The sequence below is a fragment of the Saccostrea cucullata genome, unplaced genomic scaffold (genome assembly GCF_032062105.1).
Source record: "Saccostrea cucullata isolate Sc308-1 unplaced genomic scaffold, CSIRO_AGI_Scuc_v1 ctg774, whole genome shotgun sequence".
In the NCBI taxonomy this organism is placed as follows: Eukaryota; Metazoa; Mollusca; class Bivalvia; order Ostreida; family Ostreidae; genus Saccostrea; species Saccostrea cuccullata.
Window position 1 is genome coordinate 173,600 of NW_026929681.1, and position 19,437 is coordinate 193,036.

Genomic DNA, 19,437 nt, shown 5'->3' on the forward strand with positions numbered 1-19,437 from the left:
TCCTTTTCATATCTATTTTGTTGATTTTGTTATAAGTTTTGTCGATATTCTTTGTATACAATTAAGAATTTTAAAAATGCATAGTCGTGTGAAAAATTAAATCATCAAAGATTATATCCCTTGCCCAGCACACCATTTCAGATTTGGATATTGTTGAAAATTTCACACCATACATTTTCACCAACTACATGTACAAAAGAAGAGCAACGTCCGAAGACTGTAAAATACGTCAACCTTGTTTGTTGAAGACTAGTAATAATGATTTTTACAAATACATTTCGCTTCATTTTTGCGTGGAAGGGGAGAGGGGGGCGGGCAATCTAATTTACTAATATACCCTCCAAAACAAGAAACCCTATTTTAATTTTTAGTGACACATCAAAAGTAAAGATTATTTAAAAGATGACTAATTAAGGACGCGGTGATCAATTGGTCAACAGTCCAAATGTAATAATGACTAGAGAATTTAAGAACTGTAACAAATTCAATGTCATTAAAGATCACTACCCGGTATTCCCCTGCGTACACCAATGATATCTTGATAATGCAATAAGATGGTAGTGTTTGTGGCGTTTCATGCTCATCCATTTTGTCCAATTTATACTCAATAGGGAAGAAATCTGGCGATTTAATTGTTCAAGAGATGCAGAAGAGGGTGCAGCAGGTTTGAAAGAATTGGCTATCAAAGAATGGATGCATTGTCAGTTTAAAATACGGCTCAGGGGTGCTGCAATATATTGAAACACTTGTGCAGTTATCGCATCGGTAGAGTACACTATTCCATCATTTGGATATGAAGCAAATCAGACCTACATGTACATGTATCTAACACTGTTTAAATACCATTACACAACTACAATCAATTCTATCAACCTCACTAAGACAGATTTTTATAAAATGTTAATTAAGAAGTCTTTGCATTCTGAATCTTACATCAGGTTTTGCATTAAACATATTGGACTAATAACTAAACCAAACTGTTCAAATTATAGTTTAGTGTCCACTAAAATTATCAATGTTGACTTTGGCTTAGCTTCGGTCAATAAACAAACTTTTTTATCCTTATCTGTGATTTGTAATGGCATGTGCAATAAGATAAAAAAAAACTGAAAGAAATAATAATTTTAGTTCTCATCTCAAGTCTGCAAGAATATCCCAAAGTCTATTGCTGACGCTTATCATTTGATAACGTCATACGTTGAGGGTTCTTTAATGTCACTTAGCTCTTGGTATTCACTTTTAATATTTTCAGTGGACATTACATCTACGTAACCAGTATTGCATTGAGGATTTTTACTCTCCTTCAAAGTTTTCTGTGCTTTCCTTACGATAATGCGACGTCTGAAAATGGAAGAAAAAATATACTCAATTAGATTATAGCTTCGGAAATATTTTTCTTCCTTTACAAAATAAATAGATTGAGAAATTTAGATTTCGAATGGTTAAATTCAGACGAATACGTGAAGTACCGTTGCAGGAACACCACCACTAACAAAACAACTATGACTGCTACACATACACAAAAAGCAGCAAGAAGACCATAAAATCGAGACGGCCAGTCATTCTCCTCTTTTTCTTGGACTGAAACAATTTAATAATCTTATTTTTTTTTTTCTATAAATTCATTGTTGATTTTTTTTTAATGATGAAAACTTCGATTTGCTTGCGAAATGCTACTTCTCTAAAACATTGAGTGTTGGCTCTATATCTCTTTGTCAGTTATCTTAAATGATGTGTTTAATTCAATATCTTTTTTTTAAATAGGCGTTCAATCTGTATCATACAATTAAAATGAATATAATGTCTCCCCTCATGCAAGATATATGTTCATGTACAACAAGCATAACATTTCATTTAGGCATAGAATTAAATGTTTAACGAAAAGAAAATAATAATAATGATAGCAAAATAATAAAATAAATAAATAATAAATGATATCAAAAGGAGAATGTTTATTCCAATTTTACAAAATAGTGACAATAAATGAATGATGTATAATTTTATTGTTATAATTACTTTGGAAGCAATCGTGTCCTTGCCAGCCTGATTTACAGCCCTCGGTACATGAACCTGTCTCGTAATGACAGTCGCGTGTTGTCTTACAAAATGCACTACATTCCTCTTTGCAGTCGGATCCAAAATAACCAAAACTACAAACTGAAAACAGAAAATCTTACATATTTGTTTAGTTAAAATAAAAATTTAACAAGTTATATTGCACCAAAACATGCTAAATATTACAATCAAATTAAATTTTTTTCTGCAATAATTTTATACTGAAAGTAGCAGAGAAAAATATCAATCAAATGTAATGGTACAAAAAATTAATTCATATATATTATATTTTTTTTCAGTTAAAATAGATATCAATTTATCACTTGTAAGAAATAAAATTAATTTATGATAAAACAACATCACGCTGATAGGAAATTATTCGACACAAAAATGCAAAATACTGGTGCATATCTAGGTGTACACGAATACACATTAATAAATGTTTACACTGGTTTATTTTTTTGTATGGAAATTCTGAAAAATTACATATTTTAATTAAATCATTTAATAATTAAAAAAAAAGTCTTTGAGAAAACAAACACATATATGCCTTATCTTTGAAAACAATGTTTATAAGTTTTAAACCATGATTAAATGTAAAACCATGTAGCCTTTATAACTATTCTTCTAATTTACATTAAATCTATCATTTTCTCTTTCTAGAATGAAGACACCTTCATTTCGTTTTCTGATTCTTACCCATCCCAAAAAAGTAGCATAAAAATTGTATAAAGTTCGCTTTGTGTTATTATTTCGTGCTTTTATGAATTAAAGCAAACCATATATGTCTACTGTCTCCGTTTAAAGAATCTTTATTAATATTGACACATGTATGTCATATCTTTTATTAATCATTTAAACGTTTTAAATCCCAATTACACATGTAGTAATGGACCTTTGTTACCTTTATTGCACTTCTCCCCTTGGTATCCTGGATTACACCCGTCCTCGCAAGAACCATTCACATGATGACACTGGCGTAGATATCGACAACTGCCACAGGTTTTCCCGCAATTAGGGCCATATTGGTTTCCGTCGCATTCTTATAAAGTTAGGAATTTATACAATATATCTAATGAGAGCAATAAAATATGTATTGATACAAAAAATCTATGAAATCATTCAATACTTAGTCAAGCTTATTAGTGTGTTCCACCATATTTAATTCGGAAATTTTAATTTCAATTATGTATATTTATATATATGTGATGAAATTATCAATCCAAATGTGTTTTTAATATTTTAAAATAAAAATTCTAAAAGCTTGGAAAACTGTAACATATAAATAATAACTGTTAAAACAGAACAAAAAACGTCTGTTAAAGTTATACATGAACTTTGTGTTTGTTTCTATCTAACAAATTCAATCAGTGTAAAATAGCACATATTTTAAGGTCTATTGTTGTTATTTTTACTGCATTGCCGACCATCATGTAGCATAGTCGGTAGAGGTCTAATTCCGTGTTTGATTCACAACCACAACTGACGTAAGTCGATTAATATTGAGAAAAAAATGTAAATTCGCAAAATGATTTAACCATTGACATGAACGCTGTTGGTCCCTCGGACGAAATTCAAAAACCAATGCACCGTGTCACGCAATGCGTATGCAAATAAAAACTCTCAATGCGAAGGGGCACTGAGTCTTGGAAAAAAAGGTCAAAATTTGGAGCCCTCCATCGGTATATAGCGCCATCCCTATGTGAATGAAAAACTCTCAAACCGAACTTAAAACACGATACAGACATCCAGTCAATAATGTCTTACATTTAAAAGGTATCAACTGCATATTTTTTACATGTCAAATATACTTTCATTACCATACCTTGATATTATATCTTTTATTCATATAGGTCATGATCGATGGAGAATATATTGCGTGTCGTCAGTATATTGAAAGGATAAAGCAAGAATAACTCCATGCACATAAGTATTGAAAGGACATTTGCTACATATATACCCATTTTTCAAAATATTAATTCACAGGACAATCTTATATCATTGTACATAATATGTTGTCTACTAAATGAAAAATAAAGTATACATGTATTTACAATTTCAAAACAATTATATGAATGGAAATATACTTTCCCGTGCACATTTAATGTGCGTCTTTGTGTGTGTCTAGAGCAGGTTACTCAACATATTTTTTTCATAATGATCAGAGATGATACAAGATTTTATACAATGAAAATATGCAGCGATATTTATTTTGAAAGATTAGTTGGTCATTTTATATTTCATACAGATACCATTTGCAGAGTCTCGAACAAAATTCAAATAAGACCTATTCGAGTACATTATTTAAATATATGTTTTACCCTTATCACATAATAGTCCTTTCCATCCTGATTTGCATCCTCCCTGGCATTCCCCTGTGGTATGGTTACATCTCCTCGGTACTGAGCAGTTCTCGCTACATGTATCTTTACAGTTTGCACCATACCTTCCAGGAGAGCATCCTTAATTCATACAAAGAGAATTAATATTTTCATCAGCTCTCTAAATAAATAAATAATTTCACGCAGCTATTGTCTCAATGCACTTGCATCTTCACTTGATGACGTTTACAGTTATACCTCTATATGAGAGGTCTTTTTTAATCATTCAAATGTAAAATACAGTTACTTTTTATTTTGTAAAGTCGGAAAAAAGGGATAATTAAGAATGATCTGATTAGAGTCATGCTTATTAATTTTTGTTATTATTATTATTATTATTATTATTATCATTGTTATTATTATAAGTAGTAGTAGTAGTAGTAGTAGTAGTAGTAGTAGTAGTAGTAGTAGTAGTAGAAGTAGTAGTAGTAGTAGTATTATTGCGTAGTCCTATTATTGTTTTTTTTTCAATATTATTAAATGTTTCTGGCCTGCACAATAGCAAATGATGAAATCGTATTCGTTTAGTTTTTTGTATGTTAAAGTTGTATAACATTGATGTGTATTATGATTTTTTTTCGGGGGTGGGGGGTGGGGGTCGTAGTGGGATGAGCATGTATGAGTATGAGTCGTTGTCGCTGCTAAATCTAACGTCAGGCAATTGGTTATTCTCATGATGTATGATAAGAATGAAATAGAAAATCAAAATCCTGAGTGAAACTACATGTAGTCTAATTACAATACCATAAGCATATTATTAAGCAGTACACTAACATTTATTTTTAAATCTTGATTCAACATAAGTGATTATTACCTTTGATGCAGAGTTGACCATAGTAACCTCTATCACATCCTTCTAGACATGTTCCATTGATGTGATGACACTGTTCGTAATCCAAACAGACGCCACAGTCCTGACGGCAGTCTTCTCCATATTTACTCATATTGCATTCTAATAAGTACATCATTACTTGGTTATTCTTATATAATTTATTAATAAAACAAGGACATTGATTCTGTTTATATAAATTGTTTTACTATTATTAAAAGACTGGTCCATGATGATATGCTTGAAATGAACTCTTTTTCACCAAAGAAAAAATATTGAAGATCATGAAGGGGAAAAGAATGAAGTTTTTAAAATGGGTATTGATATTGAGCATAATTTTTAAAATTATGAAGAAATCTCACTCTGTTCACAGTGTTCACCCTTGTAGCCTGGACTGCATTGAAAACAATTTCCTGATTGTATTTGGCAATATTGCCTGCAATTTACAGGACATAGAAGGGAACAATTTGAGCCATATCGCATTGGATTAACACAACCTATATAAAGTATAATATAGCATTGTTTAACAGTCAATAATAAACAAGCAATGCGCCTCTTTAAAAAAAACGGAAAAATTCTCTTCCCTTTTTGGTAAAAAATTCACAAATTATTTCCATATTTACAGAACCACAGTTTGAATCAGAATGAAACTGGACACAAATATAGTGACACAAATGTTTTATAAAAAGCAGATGTTATATAATAATTTGCCTCATGTCTGTGACCTCACAACGCGAAAATGACATATATACGTTGGTGAATCGTTAGAAAAAACGTTGACTCTGTCATTCTCGTGCAACGAACGGCTGAAAAGTTTAATGCTTATCTTTGAAATCGCGTTGCAGTTGTACAATAATTTGTACAAAGTTTATGAATACCCAAGACTTGCCAACAGTCCAGTCATTAATTTGATTGAATGTTTAAGTAACTAAAGGGAGATGGTAAAATTGATATTTGTTCTGTTGTCTAGTGAAAGCAAATGGAGAAGATATATGTCCTTAGTTGAGCAATAAAAGTTATAAAAGATACCAAAGCTAAAGTTAGAAAAAAAGTTGAATTTCCTAGCCGTAATATAATTATTAAATCTCTAAAATATCGTTTACTGTTGTCTTGCTATCATATCAGCTATGATAAAATAAAACATCCACACTTTATACAAATTGGATAAATGACGCTTACAAGACAAAGGACCAGGGTTGATGATGATCTCTGTGCTCATTCTTGGAAAAAAATATTCTTATCCACGGATCCTAAATCTGAAATTTGGCAATTTCTGACAGATGTATTGTTCTTGTTATACAAACAATACGCATGGTTATATACAAGACTTGGAAAAATCTTTTAGCTTTTTTGAACAGAACGCTGCTTAACATGTCACGTGATTGCCTAGATCACTATTCGTGCTTTGGCAGGAAGGTGGCAGATATCACTGCAATCGGAGTGGACTACTTGAAACACTAATAAAAATGGAACCCTAATTTCATTTTTTTATGAAAGTAACTCAATTTATTCGCAAACTTTTTGATCACCCCTTGTATATGTTCTTACCATACACCTCAACTTCACAGAAATCAGTAAATGCATACTGAGAATATCCAGTCGGATAATTAACATTTTGAAGTCTTTCATTATAGTAGATGACGTATTGGCCGTGTACAGGACAGGTTATGTTGACCACAGCTGGTATTGTGGACCTGTTGTAGATTGTGTCGTGGAAACAGAGGTGACCATCAAGTCTGTCTGTTGTGTTAGATATATAAACAGAGAATCCAAGAAATCTTGATGTGTAAGGATTTGAAGCACCTGAAAAAAATACATTTAGTTTCAGGGTTTCTAAGTAGGGCGACAACTTTATATGAGAAGAAAATTGACAAATCATATGTGATGGGGATTTTTTTCTCTATTTTTTACTAATCTGCTTTATATATGTAATTAGATATCTTAAAATGTTTGTTGAAAAAGATAATGAATTAAGGTTGTGTATAGTTTTAGAAAATATATTTGAAAGATTGTGGGGGTTTTTTTCTTTTTGGAAAGTAAGCTTTAATTTAATATTCTTTCAAGAAATTACAGTATTTTCAATCCAAGAATTATGCTAATCATATATTTTTATTTAAAAGATTTTTACTGGAACCCATCACAAAGATATTTAAAATCTTAAGACATCTATGTTTATCTGAAAATAAATTAAAATATCTTATAAAAAGAAGTTGTCCGCATGGTGAAGTTTATCTAGCGTCTGTTTGGAATCGTGAAATTAGGAGTTGATCCATATGTCGCAGGATTCGAATCCCACTGTGGATTGTGGAGAGCGGTCCTTTGTATAAAGCTATATAAACCGACGGCCCATGTCGTAGTGGATGCTGGCATGAAAAAGATCCCTCATGCTCAATGGGCCTGCGTGCTTAGTAAAAGACAACATTTGCAGGTCTCGGGTGAGTGGTGGCGTCTCCATATCAGTGAACAATTCTCGATGGAGAGGTTAAACAATATACAATCAATAAAATGGCAGAAAAATTATAATAATCTTCAAACTATAAATTTTGTCAAACACTGAGTTTCTGATTCGTCAGTATGAAAGCAAGGCTTTATTGTGAAGACTGAGAGACCAGTTGAATGCAGAGAGAGAGAGAGAGAGAGAGGACGTCAAGCTACATGTATGTATCAAGTGTGATTACAGAGGTTTTTTATTGCATCTTTCTTTTCTTGGTTATCCTTTTCTTTCATTATTTAAATTTCTTTTTGAGATACCCCATTCACATTCGAAACCATTTCTACAAATCTGCTTCAGATAATTGGAAATATTTACAGTAAAACTTATCCTAAGTTTTAGAAAAGCTCAAGACGAACGAAAACACTCAAAATATATCCTTCATTTCTTATTTTCAATTTACATGATTTTTTTTTTCTGTTAGTTTACCTTCCTTTGAAAATACTCAACTGATACACAATGCATACTCGATATGCACTTATTGTTTGAAAGGGCTGAAAACTTAGAAACTTGGATAATAAAAGAATACAAACTTTTTTGCGGCACTGTCTACTTTATAAGTATCATAATAAAAATTGCAGTGAATATAAGAATGAAACAAATTTTATGAGTTTGCAGTTTTAGTCTGACAAAAGATAACGAACGCGAGATCTAAAGATAAAAGTAATTAAAGAGGCTGGTCAATAGGAATTAAACTTTTAAATCGGACGGTCCCACGAAATAGATCATGGGAATGCAGCTGCTACTTGCTTGTTTATGAAAAAATGTATTTGGTTAGGGTGAATAAGGAACCAATAGTATTGAAGTGACCAGGGGTTAGATATTTGAATAAATTAGCTACAACAAATAATATTTAAAGATTTTGCAAAAGATTTAAATATTATTTGTTGTAGCTAATTTATTCAAATATCTGACCCCTGGTCACTTCAATACTATTGGTTCCTTATTCACCCTAACCAAATACATTTTTTCATAAACAAGCAAGTAGCAGCTGCATTCCCATGATCTATTTCGTGGGACCGTCCGATTTAAAAGTTTAATTCCTATTGATCAGCCTCTTTAATTACTTTTATCTTTAGATCTCGCGTTCGTTATCTTTTGTCAGACTAAAACTGCAAACTCATAAAATTTGTTTCATTCTTATATTCACTGCAATTTTTATTATGATATAAGTATAAAAAAATTTTGTTCATGATGTATCGACTCAGCATAAGGTCAAATGTGTTGTATCAATTGAGTCTTAAATGCTGTACAGTTGAATTGCTTTAGATTTATGTATTTTTCTTTGCGTGTGGTGTTAAAAAAACGAATAATTTGTATTTTTAGAGTATGTGATGTAATAATGTGGTTTTCCTCAATAATCTTATACAATAGAAAACATGACAAAATATGCAGGGCTTGTACAATGTTCAAATGTTACAATGTTATGTGGAAAATAATATCCAATTTGTTTAAATCTAATACATTCTACACATTAATATTTAAAGTGATCTATGTAATTAACTAACCCCATTTTTCATTTTCAGTTCTGTAATATATTAAGATGTGATGTATACTGACGACGGAAGTCAAATTTAGCCACCAGATGGCAGTTCTCTGTTTATCAGCTGATATCACACATTGTCCTCCCCATGCTCCGAGATCAGTTTTTAGTCCATCAACAGCGTTACTGGAGTGGAAAATATCATTTCCTAAGTTATATTGGTTTGATTGCCATGTCGGTTTAAACAAGGCAATATTTTCTGCAAATAAAAAAGAACATAGTCTAAGCTTATTTCTCATAATTATTGCAATTAGAAAATTAACTTCTCATCAGTTTAAGGTTTATTATGTATATTTTTCAGAGCAAGTCTTTAATAATAATAATTTATACGAGAGTTGTTGGAAAAAAATCTTAATGATAGCATTTTATACGTCGTCCGTCCGTCTTTCTGTCCGTCCGTCTATACGTCTGTAAACTTTTCACATTTTTCCAATTATCTGTTCGTCCATACGTCTGCAAACTTTTCACATTTTCTTAGTCTTCTCAAGACCTTTGGGGCCAATTTCAATCAAATTTGAATCAAAGCATCCTTTGGTGAGGGGGGGGGGGGTTAAATTCTTAAAATGAAGGGTCAAGTCTATGAGATTTTTTTTAACTGACAATTGATAAACATCAAAGGATATTAATCAGAAAATATATTTATGCATGTATCTTTTGGGTTTTTTAAAAATGTTTATCAAATTTATTATTACTTAGTGAAAATTCCAATTAAAGCCGCAGACGTGGAGAAAGTTGATTTGATTTTATAGGTAAAAAAGATAAAGAGCATAAATAACTTTCTATGTTCATACCTCAGTTTTTTTTTCTGTGGAGAACAAAATAGATCTATAGCAATTTAATGTATGGAACAGACACATGTTTGTATGTTCTAGTGATAAGGGCCAAACAAATTCAAACCAGTACATTTGTGTATGTTGATAAGTGATTTGTGAATTTTTCTTCTAGCTACTTAAAAAAATCAAGATAAGCAAAGATTGTGCTTTATACGTACATTTATAAGTAGTTAATCAACACTATGACATTAATATGCATAGAAGACAGGAACTTACCGTAGCAAAATACAAAATCCGTTGCAAATATCAGGGCAGCGATTGTTACTGCAGTCATGTCGAAAACAAATCTCCTTTACGCCTTACAAGGAAGTAAAATATACTGTTGACTAAACATACTTATTGTCGACACATTTAAGTGTCTACCGATTAAACTAATTTTAAAATCCAGCACACAATTTAAATATCCCCCAATAGAGAAATATGTGCACTGATCCGAAACTTTCGTGTTGCATTAATAATACGATTGTCCTTCATCTAACAGAAGAAAACAATAAAAAAAGAAAAAGAAACCGTTGGGTAACCAAACATAGTTCTTCTCTAGAAAAACTACTAGCTAAAACATTCGGGGGTAGTGTAAATTCCAAATTGTTTAAATAATGCGTAGGGAGGAACTGAAATTGGGAATCCAACTTTATCATTAAAATCAATATGAAAAAGGACTACTTGTCAAAAAAGGATTAAACTTATGTGCAGAACTCTGGTTAAGTAGATTCTTAATTGTGTTAATTGTGACACTTACCCCTACTATCTTGGAGAAATATATAATCGAAGTTTAACAATGATATATATAGTGACTTTCTATAAAAAGCCTTCTTTTCAATAGGCACGAAACAGAAGAGCGTAAACTTGTATGGATGCATTTTTGATTGGTGTAGATTCTTAATTGTTCAAGTCATGTTCTCAGGGAAGGGCTTGGCCAAAGAAAATAAGTTTACATTATAAGAAATATAAAACATCTTTATTTTTTTTTTATTTTTTTAAAGAAACACTTGGCAAGAAAAGCCTAAACCCAAGAGGAAGCATTCTGGTATAATATAACTTCAACGTTCAAAATAGGAAACCCAAGATTAACATTGAAAAAGGTTAAAACCCAGGATGACTTAGTTCTTGTTAATATCCATTTAATGATTAATTACATTAAAGGAAAAAGAAGATATTTGCATCTTCTTGAATAGCATGTTTATTCATATTTGCATGAAATCATACTCGGATAGTTTGGATTAAATTGTGTGCAATTCATAGCGTTGGTTAATTTGTAGGATTGGGACACACAAAACAGATTAAGGAAATTTAAGAAATACCCATCTGAAGGGGAGAAAATGCTGATGAAGGAATTAAGTGCTAACATAATTTAGGTTAGCATTCACCAGTTTGGGACCATGGACATATTGTTTAACATTGCCCTACTTAAATGTGGGTGAATTAAAAAAAATACTGTAACAAACCAAATTTAATCCCTTAAGATGCCACTATTGTGTAAGTGTAAATACTGTTCTTTATACTGTGGGGAACCCCTTGATTTTTATTTATAACTACCTGAGAGCTCGTGTTCGGGTAGTACCCAGAAAGTCACAACCGAGATAAGACCTGTTTGGCTTGTTGTGTTGAAGTAGCCGGGATGGGTACTTAAAGCTGGACACATCTCGTAAATAGGCATAGTCCGCCATATTTCCCATTCTTGAACGATCTCCCTACAACCCATATATATGGAGCATATCGCTAATCAGTTCAATGTATTTAACTGTGGAGATCCGACGAATGTAGACGTACATCTTACACTGCGTGTTACTCAATCTCGATGAAATTATCAAATTTTACGTATGTTCTCCAAAACAGGACAAAAGTATCATGAAAAAAACAGGTTAATACATTATTTAGAAACAGAAAATGCACATATAAACAAGAAATAAACGCAAAAAATCTAAGAACTCGAAAGGAGTACTACATGTCGGCCACGAGTTTCGAATGTGCAATCGGGTGAAAGGGAATTCAACGGTTTATATACCCGTCTGACTGTGCCTATTTATGAGAAGTGTTCAGCTTTAAACTACATCAGGTATTTGAAAAGGCAATTTGTAATATATGTTTTCTTGTTTCAGTCTACACGTTTAGTATGGTTGTTTTATTATATTTTTTCCCCAGGGTCTTTTTTCCTCGGGCTTTCGTTCCGTTTCGTAATTAACAGGTCTTGGGTGGGGTAATACAGCTAATTACATTAACAATCATAGTCAGTCGTCCAGGGTGAGAGGGAGAGGCTTACATTAGTTTTGCAGTTTTGCAGTTACAACCGCAAATATGAGGGATGGACACCTCGGGACCAGCAATTTAAAGTTATGTGTTGATATTGAATAAAGAATTCACCTTTTGAAAATTTATCAATTCAAGCCAAAGGTAATGCAGAAAATATTGCGCAAGCTTAAACACACTCAAATATGTGTTATTTGTGAAATTTTATTCAATTTGATTTGTGAAAGAAAAAATACGTTTTCAAGAGGAAATTCAAAACCAGAACTCAAGTCGAATATCACGTGTTTTTCTTGAGAATGTAACATTTTTTATGTGAGCCAATTTTTACTATGGGTGGCCTTAACCTAGCTGCGATCAAACAAAGTTTTCAAATTAGGAGTGAAATATTGACTGCTGTACATTTTATGTTCTGTAGAAAGTGCAATAATAACCTTGAACCCAAAATGCAATGACATAAGATAAAATCATGAATTGAAACAACTTCTTATATGGGCAGATCGAATGGAGCATTGATGTAAAAAGTATTTTTTTTTCAAATATATAGTTTGACATGACAAGAATAATAACAATGACTTTTATCAAATTTACAAAAAAAACATGTTCATCCTATATTAAGGACTGCAAACGTTACAATATAACACGTAGATATCTTATTGATTTTTTTTTGCTCAAAACTAAGCCCTATAACAGCAACATTATAACTTAGGATCCTTTAAGCATACAAAAAATATAATGTATAAAACAAAATGTACAATGTTTTTCGTCAATGTAGTATAAGAATGGTGATTGACGTTTGTAGTTAATCATTATTATTTCCAAATCCCTTACTGATGGTTTTCTATTGATTAGAGTATATGTTTTCAGAGCCTCGCTGAATGTGATCATTCACGGACTTGATGACAAGCCTATATTCCTCCTGTAAGAAAACACATGTATTGATAAATATTAAACATACCTATATAACTAAAATTGGCATGAGGTGTATTTATGTTATTTTGTTCATTTTGATAGGGAAAAAATCCAATTTTATTGTTAATTGAATAAAATAATTTCTCAAAATATCGCCAAAAATATTTCAACCACACAACACGTAAATAAAAGTTGCTGCAAGTATCGATGTAAAGAGTATTGATCCACCAGTCCTCCAGTCAAAAGTATTGATCCACCAAACATGCAAAGAAACATTTTTATGAAGAATTGACACTCTGGAGAAAACTGCTAAGGATAACAAATTGGCCTTTGTTAACATTTGAGTAATTACCTTATTATACCATTAGCCTTAATGTAATGAGATGCATTTTATATTTGTTAGGACTTACGAGACTGGAACAGAATTCAGGTCTTCGTACTTGAAGCTGTCTGACTGCTGTAAAAACATCCACGTTTGCGTCCATGTTAATTTGTTGAATAGCGTTGTGTACAGCACAAAATGCACCACAAAGGGCAGCCCCATCGCTACAGGGTAAATGATATTTTATTGAAAAAGTAAACCATTGAATTATTAAATTTCTTATCCATGCAAAAGTTTATTACATAATGACAGACCTGGATTAAAAAAGAAACTAGGTTAATAATATAGATTATGCTTTAACAAACTTGGGAAAAATTCTTCAAGCATTCTATACATATAGGTATTTCCATCCTTCTATGATGTCATAGATATTTGCAAAAAGTGTTAGCAATTTAAATGTATGTCAAGTAGAACACATTTTTTTCATAAGAATTCTTTTTAATAGGTGTATTGATAAATGTTGTTAGTAAAATAATTTTAAAAATGTGTATTTTCTTTTTTAATCAATAATTCAATCTTTATAAAATGATGACAAAGGCAATAACTCAGGTATCTTCATTCAGGCATTTTGTTTATAGCACTTCTTTTGTAAATTAGTTTCCCTGGTATTCACAATTCAAAATTATCTTATAAGTACCAAGTATATCGGAACTTTTAGTATCAGAATAATGCATTTGAACCTGTTTTTACATAATATTCATCATAATAATAACAAAAAAATGTACAATTTTTTTTTTTTCATGTTGACATATACTTTTGTTTATGTATGTCTCCTATCCTAAATAATATGGCGACCCATATATTTCTTTGCAATAACTAATAAATTTAAACTATATTAAATGAGAATAAATGCAGTTTTTGAACTTTTTACCATAACAATTATGAAGGTGGAAAAACCCATGTAATGATGATTGATCGCCATTTCTCATGTTATTATATTTTCATTTAACTATATTAAGATGCCGGTCAGCAGGATGTTATCGGTCATCCATGGCACCTGATCCCACCTTTAATGCTGTGAAGATCTGTGTTTGCTCTGGTTCTGTTTTTTATTGTGTCGTGGATTTCTGAGCTTGAATAATGTTTGTTTTCTCCATATTTCGTTTATAGAATTAATACATAACCTGCTGACAATGATGACAGGGTTTTCTGTTTCCACGCTTAGTGCAACAGAAACCAGACTTCGAAGCTGGGAAGTATCCAAATGTGTTCCAGAAGTCTTGATGCTAGACCTTGGCTCAATTATCGTCACTGTCTGAGGCTTCTTACTCTGTTAAACAAAGCTAACGTGTTAAATATTATGGTTGTTGTTTTTTCGTAGAGAGAGAGAGAGAGAGAGAGAGAGACGGCATAACCTGTGAACGTACATTTTTCTGCCGGATGTGAACAATTGAGCTGCTGACGTCAGTCTCAGTTTTTGATTGAAACTGGATGGTGAAAGGAGGCACCGAATTGGAGGAGGAGGTTTGACTTGGTAGCCACGCCTTACTCTAGAGAAAAACAAGAAATATGGATGTCATTGATAAAAAGACAACAAATGCTCTGTTTAACCACGAAGTCTCCATATGCGAATATTTTTAACGCATCTCCAATTAATTTAGAAACAACGCAACGCAGATAGTTTTTTTTCTTTAAATTGTAATTGTATTGATTTTTAAAACATAAATTATGAAGGAAAAAAATTCAAATTATAAAAGAAATAGACTTGATTAAAAAACACAATTTAGTGGTAAAAATGGAAAATTCTTTAAGACACATTATTGTAATTAAACAATAACAACATCAGCAGCAACAAACACATAATGTCATAACATATGGCTAACCAGCCTAAAATTGAGTAATTAGTTTACCTAAAATGTCTGTGAAATAAACAAAACTACCGTACATTTCCAAGAAAGCTTGAAGATGCATACCGATTCAATCTCACGCATGGGATCCATAAAAATAACAGTACTGGACTCTTGTTCACATAGCAGGCGCAGGATATCAACAGCGTCCCCTTCCGATGGATATTGCGTTACAATAAATTGTTGGTGAATGACTTAAAAAATTATTAGAAAAGGTGAACTATTTGAAAACCTTTATAATGATTTGTGATTAATGAAAACAAAGATATGATAAGACACTGTACGATGTTCCTTTATTTAATATTGACTATTTGCTGTCACAATTTTTACAAATTCACCTCACAAATTTCACTTTGTAGACTTGCTAAATATAAAAAATGTAGTATTTACTTTGCTGTAATCCGTTCGACATTTCTTACCGGTACGTATATCGCATTGATAAAACTTCCTCGATTCGTGACAGGTGTTGAAAGATAAATTATATATTTATCCACTAATTAAACAAAATAGAAAGAAAGAAATTAACCGACAATAACCAAAAGCAAATTCATTAGTTACCATTTTTAAACAGTTTATTGAAATTATGTTTTTTTTTAATCATGCACGAAATGTGAAGAGAAAATGGCATGTACACAGTTTGCAATCTAAATAGAGAAATTTAATTTATTTCTGTACAAATATGTTTCAAAACTTATTGCTAATGGTATACTCACATGGCAATACTTCCGTGGCATTTGCATCCCTACAATGCTCTTTAGCAATCTTAAAGTCGTCATCAGTGTAAATAGGCCGTATCTTCATCAAAAGCTAAGTGTCAGAACAAATAATAAAAGACTAGTATATGAATGTTTAAATTTACAATTAACTTTCATATTTTTCCCAGATAGAGATCAATAAAGAAAAACATGCAAAAAATTAGTATTTATTTAAGAAAAAAGCTAATTAAGTTTGTTAGTTGCATTGGAGAAGCATTCAAAAATTAGTACTTTTTTTAATATACAACATTTCAAGTCTTTACTCTGAATACAATAGATAGAAAAGAAGGAAAACTGGGGAAAATTTCACTAGAAGGTTTTAAAGCTTTCAATCTTATTTTTTTTTCTGTTTTGTTTTAGGCAATGAAAAATGGGTAATAAGTTTAATGATCAAAATTAGCAAGAACTGATGACAATAAAATGCGTAAATTATTCTCCTAATTTGAATGTTTAATAAATATATTGCAAACAAGAACCGTTTAAATATGATCAGCTGTTTAATCTAGGTATTAAATGTTAATATACAAGGTACTTGTGTATGCATATGTTTCACCTAATGTACATTTCTCTGCAAAACAGAGAATTTGCCATTAAAAAGATATTGCAGTGCAAACATAATTATATTAATAGCAATAAATAAATAAATAAATAAATAAATAAATAAATAAAAGATAAACATAGAAACAAACGTGTAAGAATTAATGAAATAGTGAAAAATCCTTATTTATATGTCGAAATTTTAGGAAACTATCTTTGATTCCTCTAATGTTGATTTAAAGAAAATACGAATCAATATACCCGGTATACCATGTATTATTAAATAGCAGAAAAAACTTAATTCACCGAGATTTTTGAATAAGAAAGAGGTTTTAAACTACTTCTTTTTCTTGTTTCGAGAACCCATGTTCACATACACATTTCATGATTGATCCTGTTGGATCGAAATGTTTAAGGTAACAAACAATAACCCTTATATCATTAGAATCTTTTCATTTTTTTCTTGCAATTTCTTTCTAAAATATACGAGGGTCATTCAAAAAGTTCGTAGACTTTTGTCATATCTTTTTTATTTAACGTCATATTATAACCAAATTTTGTACACATATTTAAACAACAGATTCAAATAATTTGAGCCAAAAAATTGGAAAATATCTTGATAATTATGAAAATTATCAAAGATTTAGGGCAGAAAAAATGGGGTCACGGAGCAGGGTCAAAATTGACCTGTTTTCTAATCATATACTTTATAATGTCCAGAGTCTTACCTCTAATAAATGACTCTTAAACGAAATAAAATTGAATTGTTTAAATTAAGTATTGTTCAATTACTTCAGATGCTAAAATTTAATGTAATACATTGCTTCGTTTAAAAGTTATCGATCTTAAAAGGCATATAGACTTCATGTAATAAAGCAAAAAATTATGACGTCGAAGGACGTCACGGAGCAGGAAGTACCGATTAAATTTTGTTTTGCATTCGGGAAACCTTTAAAACGAACTCTGAGAATGCTTGAAGAACTAGGAAATAAATACAAAATGTGTTATGCTTTGCTTATAGTGGGAATGACTATTTTTTTGAGTGTTAGAGACTTGGAATCGGACCATGAACGGTTTGCAAAGAAACAAATTATAGTTAAAAAATCTTGTCAAAGAGTTAGTAACGTCATAAAATGTCATGTGCGCTTCACTTTTGCGGAACTTGTGCATGCAAACAAGAGTTATGCTATAAAGAATTTGAAAAAATTAATATTTCAACTTAAGGTACTTAAACAATTGCTAGCAAACTAGGTGTAAAGGGATATAGATTCATGAATTCAGAAGAAGCAACAAACCGTGGATGAAATGAAAAGGCAAAGTAGTTTTAAGAACATTTCTCCACGTTGTTTTTGACGTCACAGTGTTATTGACCGTGCTCCGTGGTAACAAAACATGCTACTTTTAAAATTGTCTAACAGGAGTTCCATTAAATCAAATGGAATGAAACTTTACACACTGACAAAATAAATGTTTTTACATATAAAATGTGTTGATCTAAAATTTTGTTAGAATAATATGATGATGGAGGACATTGTCTACGTATTTTTTGAATGACCCTCGTATATCTTTTTCCCGCAACTCTAATTTTAATTCCATTACATTTATACTTTTTGAAGCCAAATTATATTTTCGCACTTCTTATTTTTCTATTGATTACCTGAAACTCTTTTCGTAAAATACTATGATTGGCGGGTTCGTCAATCGTCATGGTTCCAGCCCTTTTGGTAAAGTCTTCAATAGTACTGCTGTTTATTGGCGCATTAAATATTTCATTCAATGCCAGAAAAACTGTCATGTACTGTTCCTAAAGTATAAAAAAAATGATAAATTTGCATTAAAAAAAAAACAATATTTTTTCTTGTCTTTGCTAATAAATTATAATTATTTTCAAAATTCTTCCGGTTAGGAAAATGTACATGAATACTTTTCGAACAATATGATACATATATCAAAAGTAATAATAATTACAAAAATATAGAAAAAAGAATGAAATAGGAAAAATATTTATTTCCCCAAGTAGTAAAGCACCAGGTGATTTTTAAAAATTTCCCTTTTGTCTTGCATATTTTGCATATGGAATGAATAACAATTTTCTGCCTATGTAAAGTATTCGCAGGGGTGATAAGGAAGCATACAAAATATTCTACCTTGACTAAATCAGTGCTACATTATGACGTCATAGTAAGCAAGATGACGTCAATTTTAAAACACAAGTTTTCGTAATATTGGTATTTAGAGATGTTATATAACTCTAGAAAATGAATATTTACATTTGCAAATGTTTTCCTTTATATAATACTACTGAAGGCAAGCGTTTTTATAACTGTATAAATACAGCTACGGGGTCAAGAGGTCATAGATATGCGTTTGGATAAATGTTCGACGTAATCTCTTTGTGACGTCATAAAGGGTCGACGCGCGTAAATGTAAAACGGGTTGGCACATGATCAAATCTTCCATAAAGCCCTTTGGGCTTTATGGGATTTGATCACGCGACCAACCCGTTTTACATCTCAATAAAACTAAAAAAATGACACCTTATTTCTTAAATAGAAACGTGTAAACACTAACAAAAATAAAATGATTTTATTTTGTTATGCTGTATCTGTCATTTCTTTTAAAATCTAC

General features: G+C 31.1%; 2 protein-coding genes across 9 annotated transcripts in view; both read right to left on the reverse strand.

Moving 5' to 3' along the window:
- Positions 1–1,122: 1,122 nt before the first annotated feature.
- LOC134281787 (cell death abnormality protein 1-like) lies at positions 1,123–12,444 on the reverse strand. Of its 5 annotated transcripts, none has more exons than XM_062764222.1 (10): positions 10,349–12,444; positions 9,265–9,447; positions 6,814–7,068; positions 5,628–5,762; positions 5,251–5,388; positions 4,377–4,517; positions 2,960–3,097; positions 2,017–2,157; positions 1,470–1,581; positions 1,127–1,341 (listed from the first exon to the last, which is right to left on the reverse strand). In XM_062764222.1, exons 1-10 carry the CDS (start codon positions 10,404–10,406, stop codon positions 1,179–1,181), a joined length of 1,464 nt encoding a protein of 487 aa, XP_062620206.1. In that variant the 5' UTR covers positions 10,407–12,444; the 3' UTR covers positions 1,127–1,178. The 5 variants fall into 5 exon arrangements, with proteins under 5 accessions (XP_062620209.1, XP_062620207.1, XP_062620208.1 ...); XM_062764221.1 differs by having other exon boundaries at positions 1,128–1,341; positions 9,265–9,498; XM_062764223.1 differs by lacking the exon at positions 5,251–5,388 and having other exon boundaries at positions 1,125–1,341; positions 9,265–9,498.
- Positions 12,445–12,567: 123 nt separating this feature from the next.
- The window catches only part of LOC134281784 (receptor-type tyrosine-protein phosphatase epsilon-like), a 50,716-nt gene continuing 43,846 nt past the window's right edge, over positions 12,568–19,437 (reverse strand). The window contains exons 25-28 of one of the 4 annotated variants that reach the window (XM_062764214.1): positions 15,038–15,160; positions 14,795–14,940; positions 13,699–13,834; positions 12,568–13,295 (exon numbers count right to left, since the gene is read on the reverse strand). In XM_062764214.1, the coding sequence (XP_062620198.1) occupies positions 13,218–13,295; positions 13,699–13,834; positions 14,795–14,940; positions 15,038–15,160 (483 nt within the window). In that variant the 3' untranslated portion in view covers positions 12,568–13,217. Of the gene's footprint in view, positions 13,296–13,698; positions 13,835–14,794; positions 14,941–15,037; positions 15,161–15,583; positions 15,712–15,936; positions 16,011–16,230; positions 16,325–18,466; positions 18,614–19,437 lie in introns of those variants that run through there. The other 3 variants (XM_062764217.1, XM_062764213.1, XM_062764212.1) reach the window with 3 other exon arrangements.